Source organism: Monodon monoceros, unplaced genomic scaffold (assembly GCF_005190385.1).
Source record: "Monodon monoceros isolate NGI ecotype Baffin Bay Population unplaced genomic scaffold, NGI_Narwhal_1 Super_Scaffold_14, whole genome shotgun sequence".
Taxonomy (NCBI): Eukaryota; Metazoa; Chordata; class Mammalia; order Artiodactyla; family Monodontidae; genus Monodon; species Monodon monoceros.
This window is the reverse complement of record NW_021703770.1, coordinates 52,755,408-52,777,175: the sequence shown is the minus strand read 5'-3', so window position 1 is coordinate 52,777,175 and position 21,768 is coordinate 52,755,408. Positions and strand designations below refer to the sequence as shown.

Here is a 21,768-nt window from a genome sequence, read left to right as displayed (position 1 = left end):
ATGAGTATGCAGTATAAGTATGCAGTAAGTATAAGTATGAAGTATAAGTATGCAGTTGAGGCTCTGGGAAGTGATAGGGATGCTGCCAAGGGTCAGTTGGAAATGCAATGGAAATTCTCCACTTTCTGTGCTTCATTCTGTAGTGATCTTGTACTCCAGATTTGCAGTTATCTGTAATGTTTCACTATTGTGAAATACTGAAGTGTCCCGGAATTCTAGTGTTTTGGTTCTTTCAGTTGACTTCTCATACCTGGAAGCAGCACGAAAATTCTTAGATAGATTATGTGATCTGGTTTAGTTTCAGAGAATTGGGATTGTTATATGCATGACCCCATGTGTTCAGGACTCAGAATGAAACCTGTTATTTTTGTAATTTAGCCCTACCCATTGTGGGGTTAAATGGAGATGTGGGATTGCTTCAGGAATCTCACCACCAATTAAAATATTCAATGAGAAATATTTTGCAGTCCTAACAGCTTTGTTCCCTACACCCTTTTCCCCCCTAATTCCTCCTTCTCTCTTTTCCTCTCCAAGCATATCAGTCCTCCCAGCATGTATCTTTTCCATGTTTTTCCCAGGCTCATATATTCATGGATCTGTATATATGTGTCTCATTATTTTATAGTAATGACTTGTATTTAATATTTTGTGCCAAAGAAAGTAATGAATCTTTAACACTTAAATAAGGTCAGCATTGTCAGTTATCTTTTCTACTAGAAATGTCTAAGCACGTTTTTTTGCTGGAAAACCAATTGTTACTTCAGTTATCTACGAAAGTTACTGAGCAAGGTGCTGAGAGAATAGACACCTAGTCGCTCTGTGAGTGAAGTCCTGAAGTTCTTAATTAGAAACATTCATAGTACTTACTGCTTTCTGGTTTAAGAAGGCATGGTGACTTGCCCAAGGACACACGCTTAATAACTAGCATAGGCAGCATTCCAAATCTAGATCACACTCCTTTATTTTTTCTGTTGATATCACATGTTATTTTATAGGAAATTACCATAGCTTTAGTGATGCTAAAATGAACTGTAATGAGTACTTATAAGATTGCTAAGAGGGAAGATTATAAACATTTAAGAATTTTGAGTTCAGGAATTTTACCTGATGGATAGTATTTATGATCCTAAAGAGATAAGTCATTTTGAAAATTGATTGGGAAATTATATACTTGGTTATTCCTGTAGTTTGAAGCACATTTTTTATTAGGGTCCTAACTTTATCATTAGTTAGATTTAATTAACTTTGTTGACCTAAACTATTTGACTCAATGTTTGCCAAGAGTTTTACATATTTATTATTTTATTTTTATTTTTGGCTGCGTTGGGTCTTCGTTTCTGTGTGTGGGCTTTCTCTAGTTGCGTTGAGCAGGGGCTTCTCTTCTTTGTGGTGCGCTGGCTTCTCATTGCAGTGGCTTCTCGTGGTGGGAGCACAGGCTTTAGGTGCGCTGGCTTCAGTAGTTGCGGCACGTGGGCTTCAGTAGTTGTGTCTCATGAGTTCAGTAGTTGCGCACATGCTTTGTTGTTCCGTGGCATGTGGGATCTTCCCGGACCAGGGCTCAAACCTGCACTGGCAGGCGGATTCTTAACCACTGAGCCACCAGGGGAGTCTCTTAAATAATTCTTAATCCATGTCTTCAGCTATATTTGAAAAGATAACATATTTTTTTTTTTTTTATGATAACAGTGGCTTGCAGCAAGCTAAGCTGTTCACTCACTCCTTTCCTCTCAATATTTGGGATTGTGAACACTTCAGTCTCAATATGTAATTATTACTAACAAATTAGTGTATTTGATAGTGCTTTTTAAAAAGTTACTGATAATGATTTGTTGTCTTTGGTCTGATGGCTTTAAAAAGTAAATAGAATTTAATATTAATGTTTTCCATCTATTACAGGAGTCAGAAATACCATCAGAGGAGGGGTACTGTGACTTTAATAGTAGGCCAAATGAGAACTCTTATTGCTATCAACTTCTTCGACAACTAAATGAACAGAGGAAGAAGGGTATTCTTTGTGATGTCAGCATTGTGGTGAGCGGAAAAATCTTTAAAGCTCATAAGAACATCCTGGTTGCAGGCAGCCGTTTCTTTAAGACTTTATATTGCTTTTCAAACAAAGAAAGCCCTAACCAAAACAATACTACCCATTTAGATATTGCTGCAGTTCAAGGTTTTTCAGTCATCTTGGACTTCTTGTATTCTGGTAACCTGGTGCTCACAAGCCAAAATGCCATTGAAGTAATGACAGTGGCCAGCTATCTTCAAATGAGTGAAGTTGTTCAAACTTGCCGAAATTTCATTAAAGATGCCTTAAATATAAGCATTAAATCAGAAGCTCCAGAGTCTGTAGTTGTGGACTATAATAATAGAAAACCAGTTAACAGAGATGGCCTGTCTTCATCACGGGATCAAAAAATTGCCAGTTTTTGGGCAACACGGAATCTTACCAATTTGGCAAGTAATGTAAAAATTGAAAGTGATGGTTGTAACGTCGACGAGGGCCAAATAGAAAACTACCAAATGAATGACAGTAGTTGGGTCCAGGATGGTTCACCTGAATTGACAGAAAATGAGTCTCAAGGTCAAACAAAAGTGTTTATTTGGAATAATATGGGCTCCCAGGGAATTCAAGAGACTGGCAAAACAAGGAGGAAAACCCAAGCTACGAAGAGATTTATTTATAATATACCACCTAATAATGAAACAAATTTAGAAGATTGCTCAGTGATGCAGCCACCTGTTGCCTATCCAGAAGAAGATTTGTCATTCATCAAGGAAGAACCAGGTAAATATTGTATATACAGAGGTATTTCAGTTTTCATTCTTATTCTGGTTGGATATAATCTTGTGTGTATTCTTAAAGTATTTTTTTCATTATAAAAAGAATACACATAAGTAATACTAAAATTTGAGTCTTTATAATAGAAGGGAGAAAATCACTCAAACAAGCACATATTATATCTTACATAATCTTATATAAATGTAAGATTTGGCATGTCTTAGTTTTTTCTCTAAGCATGTAGATGTGAGTTTCTCAAAGGTTGTGTTAAATATAGGAATTTGCCCATATTTTATGGAATGTGGACTCCATGTATAGTTCTTTGACTTTCCTGATCTTTAGCCTCTGATCACTTTTTGTACCCAGTACTGGAAAAGGTAAAATCTTCTGGTTGTAATGTGTGATGCGTTTGTCATTTCAGGACATTTTTGAGATCTAGTTAACATTCTTTACTCTCAGTTTTCTTCGTAAACATATAATTGTTTTATAGAAGTTTGCAAATGTTAATGGGATTATTCTACTTTGTTTAGGGCTACTGTTCTGTGCTCCGCATAAATCTTTCAGAAGCTGGAATATTTTAAGTTTGTCCCACTATTACCTCATTTTCATTCTCATTTACATTAGTTAAGTAAGAGAGGCCTCTGAGACCTTTCTCTTCAATATATTCCCAAAGGAATATATATAAGAACCTCAGCATATCACATTTGTAGTGTGGGTTTTTAAAAAAATGGAGTGAGTGGGGGACCATTGTTGAAGAGTGAAAATAGATTTGAAACTTTTCTTTACGTTTAATTTGATTGTCCGTGTTTAACTTATTTGAAGAAGTAGCCCAGTGGGTTTGAGATTTTCCTATGTGGACCCCAGACTTGTCTACCACTGTCGTATTTAGTGCTTGTGTTGCTTCAGAGCTCTATAACTGTTCAGTGTCTGAGTTCCGTGATGGTGATCATCTGGGGATGGAGTACTTTCTGTTAAAGAGAATCATTGTTGTTAGTTCCCAAAGGGCAAAATGCCATAATCCTGTGAAATGGTTCCTCTGGCTGTTTAGGTTTGGGTTTAATTTTCATTGGTAGAAATTTTTAATCATGTGAAAATCAGTATGCATGTGTAACGAATACTATTTGCTGATCTTTCCCCTCCTACTTATCAAGTCTTTAGCAATAAAACCCCAGAGGTAGTTTCTTTAAAGTATTAATGGTAAGTAGACTTTCTTAGCAGCACTTTATGTTTTGTCTTAATTTTTAATGTAGAAGACCTTGAAGCAGTTCTCAGAATTAGAGCTACGTTGTCTTTTTCTGCATGAATTAATCATTTAGTAGTATGGTGGGAAACCTGTAGTGTTTTTTTTAATTTATGTAGATAGCACGCAATATAAGGAGTTAGCAGATTTTTTTGTATAGTAGTTGATTGACAAAACTAATTAGCGCTAACCCCATTCTTAAAATTAATGCCACACATAATTGGAGTGATTCAAAGAGAAGAAAAGCAGTAATTTGAACCACAGTGCATACTTTCAAAAATAACATTGCTAGTGATTATCTTAGCAAGCACCCCTAGCTGTATCAATGGACTAGGTCTATCATAAATTAATTTTTGGTAGTCTAGTATGCTTTTAACTTATCTCTAATATCTTATAAATGAAAATTCTGTTATGTCATTGATATCACATTAGTATCTGATGAGCCTTGCTTAACTCACAAGTTTGGTTGTATCAGTGATGTGCTACATTCCAGCTGTTAAAACTTTTCACAACTTTTTAGTGCCTCTGAATCCACCTTCATTCAGTGGCAGAAAATGGGTCCTGTAAGAGCTAGAACATAATATGATACAGAGCCAGAGGCTGGCAAATTTTTACTGTAAAGGGCCAAGCAGTAAATATTTTTGGGTTCGTTGGTCATAAAGTCAGTTACTTAAGTCTGTCATTGTAGCATGAAAGCAGTCACAGACAGTATGTAAACAAATGAACATGGGTGTGTTCTAGTGTTACCAACTTTTGGTATAGAGCGGTGGGTCTTAATCATGGCTGCATGTTGGCATTAATTGGGAACTTTACAGGCCACCATGATTCTTGGATCTCTCTGCTAGGGATATAGATTTAATTGGTCTGGGATGTGGCCTGGTTGTTGAAACTTTTATAAACTCTGCAGGTGATTCTGTTGTGAACCAAGGTTGAAATCTGCTGATGTAGAGGAAAGCCCAAATTGAATCAGGATTGGGAAGTGAGCTCTGCCACTTATATGTTACCATAATCAAATTAAGCTAAACTTGTGCCCTCAGTTTCCTCTTCTTTAGAATATGCTATTTATTTTATAGGGTTATTATGCAAAATGACATATAAAAACATAGCTCGCATGGTCATCTTAGTCCCCCTTACAGACTATTGAGATTATTTAAAATCAGTTTTCCAGTGCAGTGTACTTTCTACCAAATTCTAGATAGGTGGTCTTATTATAGCCTCAGCCTGACCTTTTGTTTTAATACTTAGAATACTTTTTGAAGCAGCCTGTTCCAGGGTTAAAATCAATATCGTTATTAGGAAGTTACTTTATATTGAGCTAAAATTTGCTTCTCTTTAACTTCCTAATTCTGCCATTTTTAGTAGTATAATCTGAGCCTAACCTCTAATCTCTCTAATCAACCTGATAACCCTTCAGATATTAACATTTGAAAAATTCCCCTGAAGTCCCCTTCTTCTACGCTAAGTGCTGTGCCTCCCACCTTGTGAATGCCAAACCCTTTTACACCCTTCTTAACAGCCATAGACAGTTTGTTTCACCCTGAAATTTTGATGCACAGAATTGACTAGAACTCTCCAGGCAAATTCTGACCAGTAAAGAACACAGTGGGTCTGTATTTATTACCAAGGTTAAGGCCTTTCTCAAGGTCATTCAGTTAGTAAAAATAGAGGCAGGTTCCATGTTTAGGACTGTCTGGCATTAAAAGCTTGGCAGTTAATAAACTAGTGACCCAGTCTTAAAAAATGAGGCCCATTTTAAAACTTGTAACATTTTAATGAATTCCACATTAATGGTTATACTTTTTTTCATTTTCACTTATTGAAGAAATAGTGAAATTTTTCAGTGAAATAAATGCTTTTAAACGTACTTAAAATTCTATACCTAAACATGTGGTGAATTATCCATTTATAAGCAGTGCTTATCTTATCTATAAGCAGTGCTTGGCATATTTGGATTTGTGGGTCTCTTGTAGGAACTGTGACTTCCCAGATTCTTAAGCCTGCTATTTGTAAATCACAGCCCTAAATACTGTTGTCTTCTTGTCATATAATGTTGAAGGTGGTGTTTGGATGCCTCATAAAGAAATATAATTGAGATACTGAGATAGGAAGGTTTATCAGGGATTGTATTCAGATGGTATTTTTTTTTGACCTTAAAGAAGCTAGTATACCTATTATTTGACTCACTACTGGGATTCCCTTCAAATCATTTTTGATAATATGAAGATATTTGGAAGTGGAACTCCGGAAAAGTTAGAAACTTCTGTCTTTTTTACTGTCTTATTGGGGTTTATTGGATAATTAAAACTGTTAGGAAAAACAGTTCTGGGTAATAAAATAGGAAAAAAAGGAGTCATTTAATGAGTTCCTTTGATAATGTAAAAATTTCAAAACCTCATCTTCCTGATTTACAGCCAGAAAACAAGTTTCAGCCAAATAAATAAAGTACATGTAAATCTAAGATTAGAAATTAAACTGTAGGGGCAAAAATAATGCCTACATTATTTTACACAGTGTGTTCATCTGTACTGTTGGAACAAGTCAGCTATGTTAATCCCATCTTTGATCTACTCTGGACTCATGGAACATTGGGTTTTCTGAATCTGTATTTTTGTATTATTTGTGCCAGTCACACTGGCAAGTTGCCCCATTGTAAATAACTGTACTCTGTATGTAATACATTTTATATCTGCATGCAATACATACCTCATTTTGAACAAAGATTTTGAATGACTGACAAGAAACAAATTATCAAAATACAAATAAAATATAGCAATAAAGAAGTGTGCTAGCCAAGGGTGTTAATATGGTTAGCCTAATTAAAATTGCTTTTTGTTGGTTCTAAGATGATAAGAAACCCTTCAAAGTGAGGAAACGTACCAGTTTTGTGGGATGACAAACTTTTCTGGTACTGAATTCTGAAAGGAATTTCTCCAGTGGGGTTTTGTATAGTTGACACCAAGTAGTATAATTGGCAATTTCCTCAAAAGCATTTTCTAGTAAATGCAACAGTAGATTATACAATTAATTTTTATCTAATAAAAGCTGGTAAAATTTCATCTAGATAATTGAATTTTTCATGATGCCGTACAAATACTCAGACGCAAGGTGGTTTTAGTTGATCAAAGGATATGATTTAGGGTTCTTTTAAACAATCTAAAAGTTCTTTTCTCTAATCTGTACTTTGGATAGGAAAAACAGCTTTGTGGCATTTGTGAATTTTTATTAATTCCTACGAGTTGAATTCAGGTTTAAGCTTTAACATCTTTAATTTGTGTAATTGTCTATTGGTTAAAAAGCATTTAATTCGAGTATTTAGAAAACAACTTTGAGAAAAGAATGCTCAAATTATATATCTTTAAGATATCCTAATGAGTCATACTTGAAGTAGTGAATTACCAGCACTTATGCCCTTCTATATTTGGGGTGATAATTGATACGTGGCATCACTTTCAGATGTTGCAGAATCTTGAAATGCTTTCTTAAATGATCCTTTTTTTTTTAATTTAAACATTTTTTACAACTTTGAAAATTGGCCATCTGATTTGAGATTTTCCAATATTTTGGCCATGCCATATAAAGTTACTGTATGAACTACTTAAAATGTTTCCACTTAACTTGGCTTGAGTTTATCACACATAATGTCTCTAATTAGAAGGAAAGAAAATTTCATAATTATGAAATCTTGGAGGCTATAAATCAAAGCTTTTAAAAATCATTTTGGCAACAAAACCTGATAATGAGTTGACAGCAAAATCACCTATTTATATTTTTTACTTATTTCCTAAAATGTGAATATCCATATGTTTTGTTGCAGAAATACCATTTTGATTACAGGTTGCTACCCTACATCCACTGGGGGTGTTGTAGTTATTACTTGCCTAAAATCTGAAAATTTATGCATTGTACATCTTAACCCAAGTGTTTCACGTAACAGGTTTATGGACCTGGATTAGTTCTTTCTTCTTAAGGGATTCCAGATGTACTGCTGTACGTTACAGGCATCCTTTTGGTTGAGTATGTTACAAAGGATGAACTACAAGTGATTTAAAGTCATTTTTCTCTAGAAACTGTTACATTTGGGTATTAAATGGTAGTTTGAAGGCCTGAGGCTCATTTTAAAAAATGAATGTCCACCACTAGCTAATGGACTGCAAAATATACTAATATATAAGACTCCTCAATATTTAATCTTAAAAGGATGATAATAGGTAACTATATGGTAATAGGAGTATTCTGCCATCTTTTTTTTCCTTCTCCTTTACTTTCCTCTGCCTAGTGTCCCTTTCCCTTCCCTGTCTGCCGTATCTGATCCAAGAGATGGCTACACTAATGATCATTCTCTTCAAGTTATAAGCCTTAAAGAAATAGAATTTGTGTGGCCAGACTAAAGCTGTGTGTTGAAGAAGCCGTGTGTGGATCAGTTATAAAAGCATTTTTGTGACTTCTATCTGTTGATGGTATTAAGTTGTCTAAACCCTGTAAGTGTCAACCCCTGAAAATTTTTGTAAGACTAAATTTTTTATTTCTGATATAATATTTTGGGGTGACCAAAATATTATATTCTGGGGTTTAATATTCTGGGGTGACCAGAAATTTTATCTTATAACCACATATTATTACTTTTCTGGGACTCCAAAATAGCTTTCCACATCATAAGAGGAAATTTGGTAATAAAATTTTTATTTAAATCCACAAGAAACTGAGCAACAGGTCAGGTCATATTGCTGTCAAGATTGAGAACTTGTTCACAGTAGGATGGCTGTGGGGTAGAAACATACCAGTGCAGTGTGATAAATGTTAAAATCAGAAGTATGGGAGAGGGTGCAATGGGGGAGGTTCCTGACTGCTCGTAAGAGTTGGAGAAGGCTTCATAGAGTTGGATCTTGTATAGGAGTTTGCCAGGAGAGGTTGCAAGGTGGCAAGAAATTGGAGTAAGTGGGTGAAAGAATAGAAAGAGGAGTGTCGTAGGGGTAGATGAGGTTGGGTCAAACGTTAGGGCCAGATTGTAATTCTCTGTTTGACATGGTAATAAATTGTGAATTTTATTTTACAGACTCTGAGGCAGTGAGAGGCTTTAAATTAGAGATCCGAGCTGTATATATTTGCCTTTAACACAAAGGCATTTGGAGGGTGTTGTTCATGAATTGGAGTGGGGAGTGTCCCTGGGAGACCTGTTAAGGCCCAGTCATGGAAGAAATAACAGCCTTGTTTGAATAGAAGCGAAGAAGAAACAGTAGAGCCTAGTCTGTCATTTGAATCATCGAGTTTGGGGGTAAAGGGAAACTGCTATTTGTTGAGTCTCTAGGCTGCTATAGAACTGTCAAGAGTGCTTTGTATAATTCATTTGCAACTGAATTTACTCTCCACTGAAAGGGAAAAAAAACTCGAACACAGTGAATGAAGAGAAAAAAATCTATAACTGTTTATGAAAAAAAATCAAATTTAGTTCTCTGAAACCGTCTTCAGAGAAGAGAAATTTGTTTCTAGTATATATTTACATGAAAACAAAAGTTGAATAGACCTTACTGAGTTTTTGTAGGATGGAGTTGTAGTTATTTCTAGAACCTTGATTTCTGATGTCCTCTCTCATATTTCATTCTTTTAAAGAATATTTGTGTTTTAAGAAAATCTGGATTAGTCTGCACCTGCCTTATGTTTGGAATTTTGAGAACCAAAAGCAAACGGTCAGGGAGACCTCCTTCCCAACCTAGCTTTGTTTAGCACTTACAGGCAGGTGCTGTACTAAGCACCAGATGCTTTGGAAGTGATGCTAGCCCAGTGTGGTCCCAGAGAAACCTATAGCCACATGCACCAAGATTAAACTCATTTAAGGACATCATGATTTATGTTGCACTTTATAATTTATGCAGTACTTTTATTTACTAATGTTATTTTTCATAGCAACTTTGTGAAGTGGGTAAATATTGCTACTCTTTCCTCGTGAAGAAAATCAAGTTATGATTGTGAAGTGGGTGAATATTGCTACTCTTTCCTCGTGAAGAAAATCAAGTTATGATTGTTATAAATTTGGGAGAAGGTAGAGACTGAGATTTACACCATTCTTTTTTCATCTCATTCTCTCTGCATTGCTTGGTAATCAGGTTTTTAAAAAACCCATGAATAAGATGTCATTTTTTTAAAGAATGCAATACATGGTTAATCAGAGAAGTATAAAAAAGTGCATTCTAAGGAGGAAGTTGCTTTGAAGATAGACAAAAATGTATTAAAGAACAATGACAGCTAATAACTAGGTACACTTAAAATTTTGGAGGTGCTTTTATTAAAGAGGTTAATAAAGTGAAGGCTGGTTTGGCACAGAGCGTAGGTAGGTTTGTTTTTGCACATTTAGCAGTAGATATCAAGTATCACTAGGAAAGTAAGTTTAAGATGTTTATACTTCTGCACTCTCATTTCCAGCATTGTAGATTGTACTTTTTTTTTTAAATTGCCTGGTTAGTGCCAGGTTTGGTGCTCCTGTTGTCAGGAGGCAGTGTAATACAGTTAACAAACAGTGCAGCACTCTGCACTAGCTTTAGTTTCCTCTTAAAGGCTGAGCATAAGAATATTCGTAACTATATAAATATGTAGTGAAATTTAAATGAGATTGCATGTACAAAAGGACTTTATGTATAAAACCTGTTTTTTTTTTCTCTTAGGGAAGGGGTCAGCTATTATCTGTTCACTGAAGAAAATACGTTTGTAAAAATAGAAGAAATTGCACGTGGCTTAGCATTTAGCTCTGATTATTTGAATGGTATTACATAGTGTACATTTACTTCCTGTTATCTTATAAAACTAATGTTTTAATAGCTCTTCAAAAAAGGTCTTTTGTTGTTTGCAAAGAGGTCTCAGCCCTTTTTGCTAAGTTTACATTAAGAGAAAGATTTCCATAGGAAGGTTATGAACGTCACAAAAGCAAAGTATGTTAGAGTTTATTTTTTAATCCTATATTTTTTTGAGAAAAAGATGATGACCAAGAGTTCCTGGTGAAGCAGAATATATATATTTTTAAATTTATTTATTTATGGCTGCATTGGGTCTTCATTGCAGCATGTGAGTTTCTCATTGCGGTGGCTTCTTTTGTTGCAGAGCACAGGCTCTAGGCGCGCGGGCTTCAGTAGTTGTGGCTCACGGGCTCTAGAGCACAGGCTCGGTAGTTGTGGTGCATGGGCTTAGTTGCTCCGCGACATGTGGGATCTTCCCGGAACAGGGCTCGAACCTGTGTCCCCTGCATTGGCAGGTGGAGTCTTAACCACTGTGCCATCAGGGAAGTCCCAGAATATATTCTTGTATCAAGTGATTGGTTGGTTTCCTGGCTTCTATCTTACTCACATCAACTCAGCTGATTAAAAATAAGTTGCTAGGTGGGTTGGCTGATTTCAAATAAGGTACAGCAGTGATATGATGTACTGATTCCTAAGTTAAGCGTGGTTTTTGAAAGCTGTTGTCAACCTGGACAAGCTTATCTATTTTAAGATTTATTTTTGGTATCAAGAACTAAGTAGTTGGTACCTTTCAAATGGGTTTTAACATCTGTAGTATGGATATGATTTTGTTATTGTTCACAGAAAGAATACATTTGCCATCTATTAAGGTTTTAGGTTGACGTATTCTCTATTAGTGTCCATGTAGCATTAAAGATCACAAATTAAATCCTAATACTTGAAAGCCTTGAACAAATCACTATAGAATATTACATAAATAGAAACACCCTGTATTTACAAATCTGCTTGGCAGAATTTAAGAAGTGCCCTCAGAACAGACTGTACACTTTAGAATAATGACTTTTTTCAAAAGATACTGGGAAAAGGAACATTTTTTAAATAATGATTTAAATTTTACTTTTTGATTATTGAAATACATTTAACTTTTCTTAGGAAAGCAAAGCCACTAAATTTCAATTAATTTTCAGTTATTCAATGTTTTAGTGTTATTATATACCAGAAAACTGAGAATTTTTTTTTTTTTTTGCTGCGCCACGTGGCTTTCAAGATCTTAGTTCACTGACCAGAGATTAAACCCAAGCCATGGCAGTGAAATTGCTGGATCCTAACTATTGGACTGCCAGGGAACTCCGGAGAAATTATTCTTCATAAGTCTAAATTAGTAACACAGGTTGCAAAGGGCAGACTACTCAAGCCAACATTTAACAACATTTGTTGAAAAGCCTTTTATTTGTCATGCATTATGATAAATACTGGGAAAATAAAATCTAGATAGTATCCCTGCTCTCAAGGAACAGGAAAGGAGTCTGTGTCTATTTACTGTTCCTTCTGACTTCCAACCCATTTACTGTAGGCAGTAACCTCACGTTCTACTATTCTAAGTTACAGAGAAAATAAAAGCCAGTAGACATTTAGTCTTTAAGTGCCTGTCTTCAAACTTCTCTCTGTATATACTGATTATCTTAATGCTTCTGGATCCCAGACTCCTTAGGAATCTTAGAAAATTGATAATTCCTTCTTTTTGCAGTATTTCTTCAGTGTCTTCTCCCTTTCTTGGTGACTTATTCCTTTTAGTATTTAAACATGTTTGTTTATTCCATCTTAAAAAAAAACCCAAACTCTTACCCTATATCTCACTCTTGCCCTTTACAGCCACATTTCTCAGATTGTCTGTACTGTATCTCTAATTCGTCTTCCATTCACAGCACAGGCCACTTTCACTCTTTCTACTTGCCAGCTGATCCACCAGTACCACTCTAAGATCACCAGGTGACCTCCAAGGTACTCAGTATTTATTGAATGAAGTGAAAGTAACACATACTTCAGTCTCCATCTTGAATTCTTGGTAGTATAGGATGGTGACACCAAAGATGAGTCTTGAATGGGAGGTAGAGGAGAGATTGCCTATTAAAAGTGGCATTTGAAAAATGTCTTCTGAGACTTTAATTTGAGGAGTAGATAATACCAGTGGGATGATGCTAGATTCATAAATAGAAACCTGAATATTAGGACCTTGTATTCTAAATTAAGGAGTTTGAAGATTATCCTAAAAACTGGTGAATTGATTTTAAGTAAAGGAGCAACATGTTTTATGTTGTCAAAAGATCTTTCTGGCAATGTTGTGGGATATGAAGAGTGAGCACTGACTGTATTTTTGCAGCAAGGAGACCAAGAAACTGTTGAAGTAATTCTCTAACTAATCCAGGAGAATAATGATGAGTGCCTGGATTAAGGCAGCGGTAGAGAAAAAGAAGAGATGGAACAGATTCAAGGGAAATAACAGATTGGAACCAAAAGTACTATCTCATTACTATGCCCTTTATGCTGCTTTTCCATATTTCAAGATTAACTCTTAGGAATTACCTCTTCTCTGAAGTCTTCCTTTACTAATCTAGTATTAATTGGTCTTTTCCACTTCTGAACCAGTACAGAAACAATGTCTTATACATCTAGTGCTTAATACTAGCAGTAGCAGCTATCTTTTGGGTATCAGACACCATAATTGTAACACTTGGCTTGCATTAACTAATTAAATTTCTTTATCAAATCTATGATATGGGTAGATGCATATGAGGAAACTGAGGCACATGCTTGTACAAATGGAGCCAGGCTCTAAAGCTCATTCTTAATCCAGTGTGCTGGTGTTCCTGTGGAGTGTGCACTTGTTCCTGTGGTTGAAAAGCATGTCTTATGTATGCTTTTGTGCCTTGTAGCGTTAAGCACATAGTAGCTGTTCAGTACTTGCAGATATCCTCTGTTTAGTCTGCATAAGAAACAATTCCAAGAAGAGAGTGGTGTTCTGGGTGATGGCTATTGTGTGGTTGTAAATAACAGATTATTCTGTATCTCCTTTTCAGATCTGGATGGTGCTCTACTCTCAGGGCCAGATTGTGATAGGAATGTGAATACAAATTTATTGGCTGAAGCCGGCTCCAGTCAAGATGGAGGTGATGCTGGTAGGTACAATAGAATTTTAGCAGGAGTACCTTTAAGAGGATTTGAAGATTGGGAGGTATTCGTGTATGTGTTTATTAAGGACCTACTGCAGTTTCTTTTCCTTAAAGGAAAGTATTAGGTATAAACACTTTCAGTCTTCTGCAGCTATGTTGATTGTAGAATTTAGAAGCCTGGTAAATACAAATGGATAGGTATTTCTTGTTTGTTTGAGGGAGTCATTTATTTAGAGTTGTTGTGGCTTGTGGCTTTCTGCTAGTGTATAGATGGAATAAGAATGGTAACTATCAGAATGGTTGACTAATGTATTTTAATTAGCTTTGATGTAAAATAATAGTGTGGTTGTTGATGACTATAGAAAACGTTAATCCTAAATAGTGATATTTATAACAACTACTTTGGGGGAAGTGCACATGAATACAAAGAATCCATGAATATTCCAAAGAATAATATAGGTAAATTAAAAAGGGAGAAAGCTTTCTTAACAGAAGAATTCCAAGCTAATAAACATAGAAGAATGACAGAATTGGAAAAACACCTATTTTTCAATGTCCATGGGAAATAATTCAAGGTCATCATTGGATAGTAAGCCACCATTGATGGGCTTATCCCATGATGACTGGGATAAGTTTGTTGTAATAGCATTTTGTTATAAGTTTGTTGTAATAGCATTTTACAGTTTTGTTGTAATAGCATTTTGCTGTAATAGCATTTTCGTGTGGTCTCAGTATCATACCACAGGTTACTTTTATTCCCAAAGGAGAAAAGATACCTCTACAATAAAGAGATCTGATGAACATGATCATAGTCAAGTGATTAAATTTACTATGCCTCCTGGTATGATGCACTAGCTGGCACCATCACCTATGTCTTATAGTATACTTGCCAGAATGTTTTACTCGACTTTAATCATGAGGAGAAAAAAAGACAAATCTCTCCAAATCCAGCACGTCCAGATTCTAAAATGTTAATGCCAAGAAAGACAAGCAGAGGAACTGCTAGGTCGAAGGAGACCAATGAGACCAACTTAAATGCATTTAGCATTATGTCAATCTTTTATTATATCATTGATCCAAAAAAGAAAACAATGAAGAGGCATTTGGGGGATAGTTGGAAAGGTGAATATGTAGTCTGGGTTAAATGATAGTCTTAACAATTTTTAAAATTCTTGGATGTGATAAAGGCACTATGGTTTATATAGGAGGAAGTACTAAAAGATGCATGCTGTGTTTAGGGGTGAAGTGATGAAGCATACAAGTTGTTTTCAAATAGTACACAAAGGTATGTATATGTATACATAGAGCGAAAGCACATGTGACAAAACTAACATTTGTTGAAGATACATAAAGGGATATGGGATATTCAGTGATTCAGTTTCTGTAGCTTTGGAAATCTTTATAAACAATTGATGGGGACCGGGACAACTGTGCTTTTACAGAAAACTCTCCGGGGCTTTCGAATATACAGTGTGCACGGACCAAAATTAAGCCATAATTCTGAAGAAACTGCCTTAAGGTGGTTTTCTCCTAACTGTTGAAAAGAATTTACAAAGATTTTGAAGTTAGCAGTTTACAGATTAGATGCATTGAATTTTGAACACTTGTCTCTTGTACAGAAAATCACTAATAGTGCCAAGAGTACTTTATTGCACTCACTTTCTTGTTTTAGAAATCTGGTTCAAGAATGGGTTTATTTAGTTTGGCATGTGAATTCAGATGTAAAATTTAAATTTGTGCACATAAACATATTCAGTGGAGGATGGTCCATATAATTCATTTCATTCTCAAAAAGCAAATCCTTGATTTAGAGTCCTTTCTCTTTACGGGACATTCTAATCCATTAATGAGTATTTTGGGGAATTCCCTGGTGGTCCAGTGGTTAGGTTTCTGTGCTTCCGCTGCAGGGGGCATGGGTTTAATCCCTGGTCGGGGAACTAAGATATCCTGCAAGTTGCACGGTGCAGCCAAAAAAAAAAAAATAGTATTTTTGCAACTGAGATCCCTTGTGTTACGTTTTTGTTTTTGTTTTTGCGGTACGCCGGCCTCTTACCGATGTGGCCTCTCCCGCTGCGGAGCACAGGCTCCGGATGTGCAGGCCCAGCCACTCCGCGGCATGCGGGATCCTCCCAGACCGGGGCACGAACCCATGTCCCCTGCATCGCCAGGTGGACTCCCAACCACTGCGCCACCAGGGAAGCCTCTGTGTGACGATTTTGACATAAAAAAAAAAGTGCTTTCTTCTTACTTTGCCATTATGGAATAATGTACCCAGAAGATTATTAAACAGTAAGCACAATTATAGAACTGAATAACCTTAATGATCCTTCAGTTTTATGAATTGCAAAGGAAATACCTTTTTCAGTTTTCAAATGGGTGTTTTATCAGATTGTTTGAACATTAAATGTATCCTTTGCAATCCAAAACAGTTACCTGAAGTTTGCTGTTTGTGTGTTTACTTTTACTGTATATTTGTTTTCTAAATGTTTTGGCACAATTTTCTTGGGTGGGCGGGTACTGCTGTGATACTAGTCAGTTGGTACTGCCAATTCTGGGTATTTAAATTTTGGTTTGTTTGGCTTGTGGCTTTCTTTTGTTTTTGAAGTCTCCTGTTCTTTATTTGTAACAATTGTATTTTAATTTTCTGCATCCCCTAACTCCAAAGTATCCTTTTTCTCCCTCCCACTCAAAGGCGCAATACCTTGGTTCAAGTTGCTCTTATACTTCCTAAAAGTAATTTGTACTGGTTATAAGAATCTGGAGAGATGAAAGAAGTTTGAGATGAGGCTTTCTTAATTTGAATTACCATTTTGTATTCCAGATATGGTTTTCTTGCCTGGACCATGGATGCTTTTTATTGTATCTTACTGTAGGTCTAGAGAAACATTTCAAGTGTTAAAAATCTACAATTCTGAATCTTGAGTTATCAATTCATCACTTGTTTTAGGGCTGCTCTCTTTATTCTTATGCAGTGAATAATATTTTGTTGGATATTAGCATATCTAACATGATTTATGAGGTTAGTTTTCCAAGTTTTTTGAGCAAGTAAAAAATAGTACATGTTAGCACTTTGCTAGATACATTTATTCAACAAATAATTGAATGGTGTATGTTTTGGACATTAGAAATACTGAGGTGAGTAACAGGCACAGTCCTTGCTCTTAGAGCTTACTTTGTTTTGTACTGATTTGGACAAGAGCTATGAATCATAAAACTCAAACTTTATGTAGAAATGTGAAACTGAAAATTGATGGACTTTCACAGGCTACTACTCCCAACCTTATCTCTGTCACACACACATAGATATGGTGTCTCACTTTCGGATTCTGAAACTTTACCCCAAGCAGTATTACAGTTAAATTATATAATTATGGATTCAGAGGGCTTTCCTAACATTAAGAAAAAAGTGGGTGAAGGCATTCCAAGTACAAAACAATTTACAATAGTAGTAATGAATTGCAATTTTTAAATACCTTAAGACCTTTTTGTATTGTTGGGTATTGATACTTTCAATTTTTCCTTAAGAGGGAAATCTTAAGTTCTTTTAATTTTTAAAAGAGGCAGTGTATCTGGCAAGTAGATACAGGAAATTGAATTCTTAGAAAACTCATTTGGCAAGCATTGTTTTATAAAATCGTGTATATGGGAGGAAAATTATTAAATTGCTGCACAAGTGTGCTGTGCATATATCCTAGAAAGCAGTGTTCTAGGCAGGGGAAGGAGTAAGTGCAAAGGCCTTAAAGTGGGAGCCAATTTATCATGGTGGAACAGCACAGAGGCCAGTATGATTGGAATAGAGTAACCAAGGGGGTGGTTTGGAAACAAGGGCTAGATCAGGTAAGGCTTTGTAGTATATTGGAAGTCTTTGGTTTGTACTATGAGTAAGATGGTTAGTACTTGCTCTGATTTAAAGTTTTGAAAGAATCTCTGATTGCTGTGTTTAGAATAAACTCTAGGAAGGCAGCAGTGTGAGCTGGGAGACAAGCAGATGGCTATTGAAGATAATCCAGAGGCGGCAGTTGATGGTCGATTGGAATAGGATGGCAGTAGTTATGGGGGATTCTGGATATCTTCACATTGCCAGAGGATTCCTGGATCCGAGGAATTACATACATATTCAAGATGGAATTAAATGCAGAGGAGATGATTCCTACTTTAGCTTATCTGAAGATCCCCAGGCACAAATTCCCTAAGGCTCATTGAGTCTACTTTCCAGACTTTTATTTATTTAAGGATGACATTAGAGAGGTGTTGATGAACCCCCAGATTCCCCGTTACCTTGCATCAGTGCATCTGAAACAACAAACAAGGGTCTAATAATACAAGAACTTTACATTTGTAATTACCCTATATTTATATTGTTCATTCTTAGCCCATTTCTTCTCTACTGATAGGAGACGAGCCCATTCCACAGCTGGGTTTCCCATTCCACAGCTGCTACTGGTCTTAAGTGATAGTATAGTTAGAAACAGCAGCTATTAAAAGGGTAGTTTCATGTGGGCTCCACATACCATTAAATAGTATTTTTATTTTACTGATTTTTTTTTCTGTGGTTGAATTGTATTTTAAACTTTAGTTTTTTTTCTATTCTAATAGCCTGCCAACCAGGATATTATAAATTGGGATAATAAGGTATGAGGTCATCTCAGTTTTAGACTAAAATACAGTTTTTAATTCAGCTATTTTATATTACGCTGTTTTATCATAGAATATAGATTTTTTTAATTCTCATAAGAGACAGATCTTAATTACCATCATTACATCAGGATCACTTTTCAATTGTTTTAGGTCCTTCACATGATTTCAAGTATGGCCTGATGCCTGGCCCTTCAAGTGATTTCAAGTATGGATTGCTACCAGGTACTTCAAATGATTTCAAGTATGGATTGATACCAGGTGCTTCTAACGATTTCAAGTATGGATTATTGCCTGAATCTTGGCCAAAACAAGAAACTTGGGAAAATGGCAAGTATTAGTCAAACATCTATAGAATTCTTAATACTTTTTATCAATTAAAAGCTTCCACATTCTGGGTTCTAAAAAACTCAGATAGTAGTAGCCCTATAATGATCCCTGTTCTCAGGAATAGACAAGCTTTTGATAGCAAATTTTCTGTTTAATATATAATAAGTGCTTTTTTTTGTTTGTTTTTTAATTCTCAAAGGTGAATCATCTCTAATCATGAACAAGTTAAAATGCCCTCATTGTAGCTATGTAGCCAAATACAGACGAACACTAAAAAGGCATTTGCTCATTCATACGGGAGTCAGATCATTTAGCTGTGATATTTGTGGGAAACTGTTTACTCGCAGAGAACATGTAAAAAGACATTCCCTGGTAAGTAACTTTAAATGTAAATGATCTTTGAGATAAACTATATTTGTGTCAGTGAAGCTTAAGATATTTTAACACTATTACCTGCAAATTTAAGGAAGGTAGATTATTAAATAAATTGCTTCAAACAGTGAATGTGATTTATGAACCAGTACTGAACTTCATACAGAAAGATGATGTATTTACTCATTGTTAAATGGGAGGTTTAATTTGAATGGTTCAAATGTATTATATTGTCTGTACTATCCTTACATTGGATTTTTCCCCCTTCAATTAGGTGCATAAAAAGGATAAAAAATACAAATGTATGGTGTGTAAGAAGATCTTCATGTTAGCAGCCAGTGTTGGAATAAGACATGGATCTCGACGCTATGGTGTTTGTGTAGACTGTGCAGATAAATCACAACCAGGAGGGCAAGAAGGTGTAGATCAGGGACAGGATACAGATTTCCCTCGGGATGAAGAATATGAGGGGAATGGAGGTGGAGAAGCTGATGAAGAGCTGGCTGATGATGGAGAAGATCAGAATGATGCATCTCGATGGGATGAGTCCGGAGATGTTTGTATGTCTCTAGATGACTAACTGACCTACTATACTCCTCAAGGATGCTGCATTTGGACATAATATGAATCAACAATTTGAACTGTTGAACTTGAAGGCTTGCAAAATATGGTACATGCTGGATGGTAGTTATGTTGCTGTGAAAACTGTAGGGTCAAAGCCTTATAGCAAAAAAAATTTTTTTTTTATATTTGCACAGGACTGTACAGCAGACAACCTTGTGGTTGGATTACATGGAGTCCACACATCTTCAGTCAGTTATCAAAGTAAAAATATTTTTTATTTATAGGATATACAGTAACTATTTGGGTCCTATGGAAATATAGTACCTGTTCTTAAAAAAGCTTACATTCATGTGCCACTTTAACATGAATTAAGAAAATCCATTATTAAGAGTACAGTGACAGCTGACCTAATTACTCTGTCCATCAAACCACTCAGGCTAGTTTGTACTAGTAGAGTTTTGTTTCTATTTTTATTTTTATTAATTTTATTTTTTTTAATACAGATGTTCAGTGAGGGGCCTTTTCAACCCCATTGGTTCTACTTTTCTGTATTTTCCATTTTAATTTGCTTCATAACTTAAACCAAGTCTCTTCTAGTCTTAGCTATTATTTCTCAATGTTGTGCTGATGGGCATGTTTATAAGAACTGGAGAGGTAATTTATTGGAATGAACTAACTGACTTCCTCCATTCCCCTTTTCCTTTTTGACATGAATTATACTACTTTACAAATGAAGAATGATGTTGCAAAGTACCATGGTGAGGTTGACAAATACCACTAAAATGATTATGATTTAGAAGTAACTTTCTCCTGCTGCTCTAATCTGATAAATGGTTACTATATGACGTTTTCTGACAAGGCATTCGGTTTTGGGTATCTGTTACTTTGGCACTACTCTTGTTTGCTTCTTTTTATTTTTGCCAGTGTACTATACCTCAGTCCTATTTGAAAAGACAAATCTAATCGAAAGAAAAGTCATAGATAAAATGATTTGTTTTATAATTTATCCTTCATGTCCAGTTTTGGTTAGCTTGTTATGCAATATAAGTGAAATATCAGGTTTTTACTCCTGTGCCCTTTTTATCATTAAAATTAACACAAAAAGTGCATTCTCTTTTGTTTCATACTTACTGGGGTATTCAGTGTTTGAAATTATGATAGATAATTTAATTTATTTTTCATTTCCTCGAAGTCACTACATCTTGATATATATATATATATATATATATATATATATATATATAGTCTTTCTAGTAGTCACCATGATTCAACAATCTGCAAAAATCTTACAAATAAAGCATTGAGAGGCTTTACAATTTTTATTCTGTTAACTAAATTCTTCAGGGTACAAGGGGGTGATGTGTTAAGTTGAAATTGCCAGACTTGTTTAGCCTGATGACAGATGAATTAGCTGATTGACTCACAGCAGCATTTCACGTAATTGATATTAACATGCACAACATTTATCAGGAACATATTGTATATTATATAAGATTGAGGGATATCATATTTTCAGCTTTCTTTTAAATAGAAATTGAGTATATTTTCCTATTTTATATCAGGTAACTAAATTATGCTAGTCTTGTGGAGAAAATTGCAAAGTACACTTTGGCAGACATAATCCTTTTGGTGCTCCATCCCATCAAAGTTGAAAAGATGATAGGTTTTTTAAGAGACAGGTTTTCTTACTGTCTCTGATTTCAGTAGAAAAATGGTTTAATGTTAGACACTGATGCTTCTGCTTGGATAAATCAAAGAAAGATACAGTACAGTTACGTGGTTAGATGCATCATTTGTCACCTAAACTTTATCATAGTTTCTACAAAACTGAAAAACCGACATGAATAGTTTTTGTTTGACTTTTGTTTAAGACTGAAGAGTACATCTTTTTCTCAATGTTCTAGACAAATGAGTAAAATGTAATTCTGGTTGGGTCCAAAGTAGATGTTAGTT

General features: G+C 35.3%; 1 protein-coding gene across 2 annotated transcripts in view; it reads left to right on the top strand.

Annotated features, from left to right (window-relative positions):
• Positions 1–20,918, top strand: part of ZBTB10 (zinc finger and BTB domain containing 10) — a 31,501-nt gene extending 10,583 nt beyond the window's left edge. For both annotated transcript variants that reach the window (XM_029222416.1, XM_029222415.1), the window contains exons 2-6: positions 1,897–2,785; positions 13,822–13,920; positions 18,703–18,879; positions 19,079–19,251; positions 19,526–20,918. In XM_029222416.1, the coding sequence (XP_029078249.1) occupies positions 1,897–2,785; positions 13,822–13,920; positions 18,703–18,879; positions 19,079–19,251; positions 19,526–19,831 (1,644 nt within the window). In that variant the 3' untranslated portion in view covers positions 19,832–20,918. The remainder of the gene's footprint in view (positions 1–1,896; positions 2,786–13,821; positions 13,921–18,702; positions 18,880–19,078; positions 19,252–19,525) is intronic.
• The last annotated feature ends 850 nt before the right edge of the window (positions 20,919–21,768 follow it).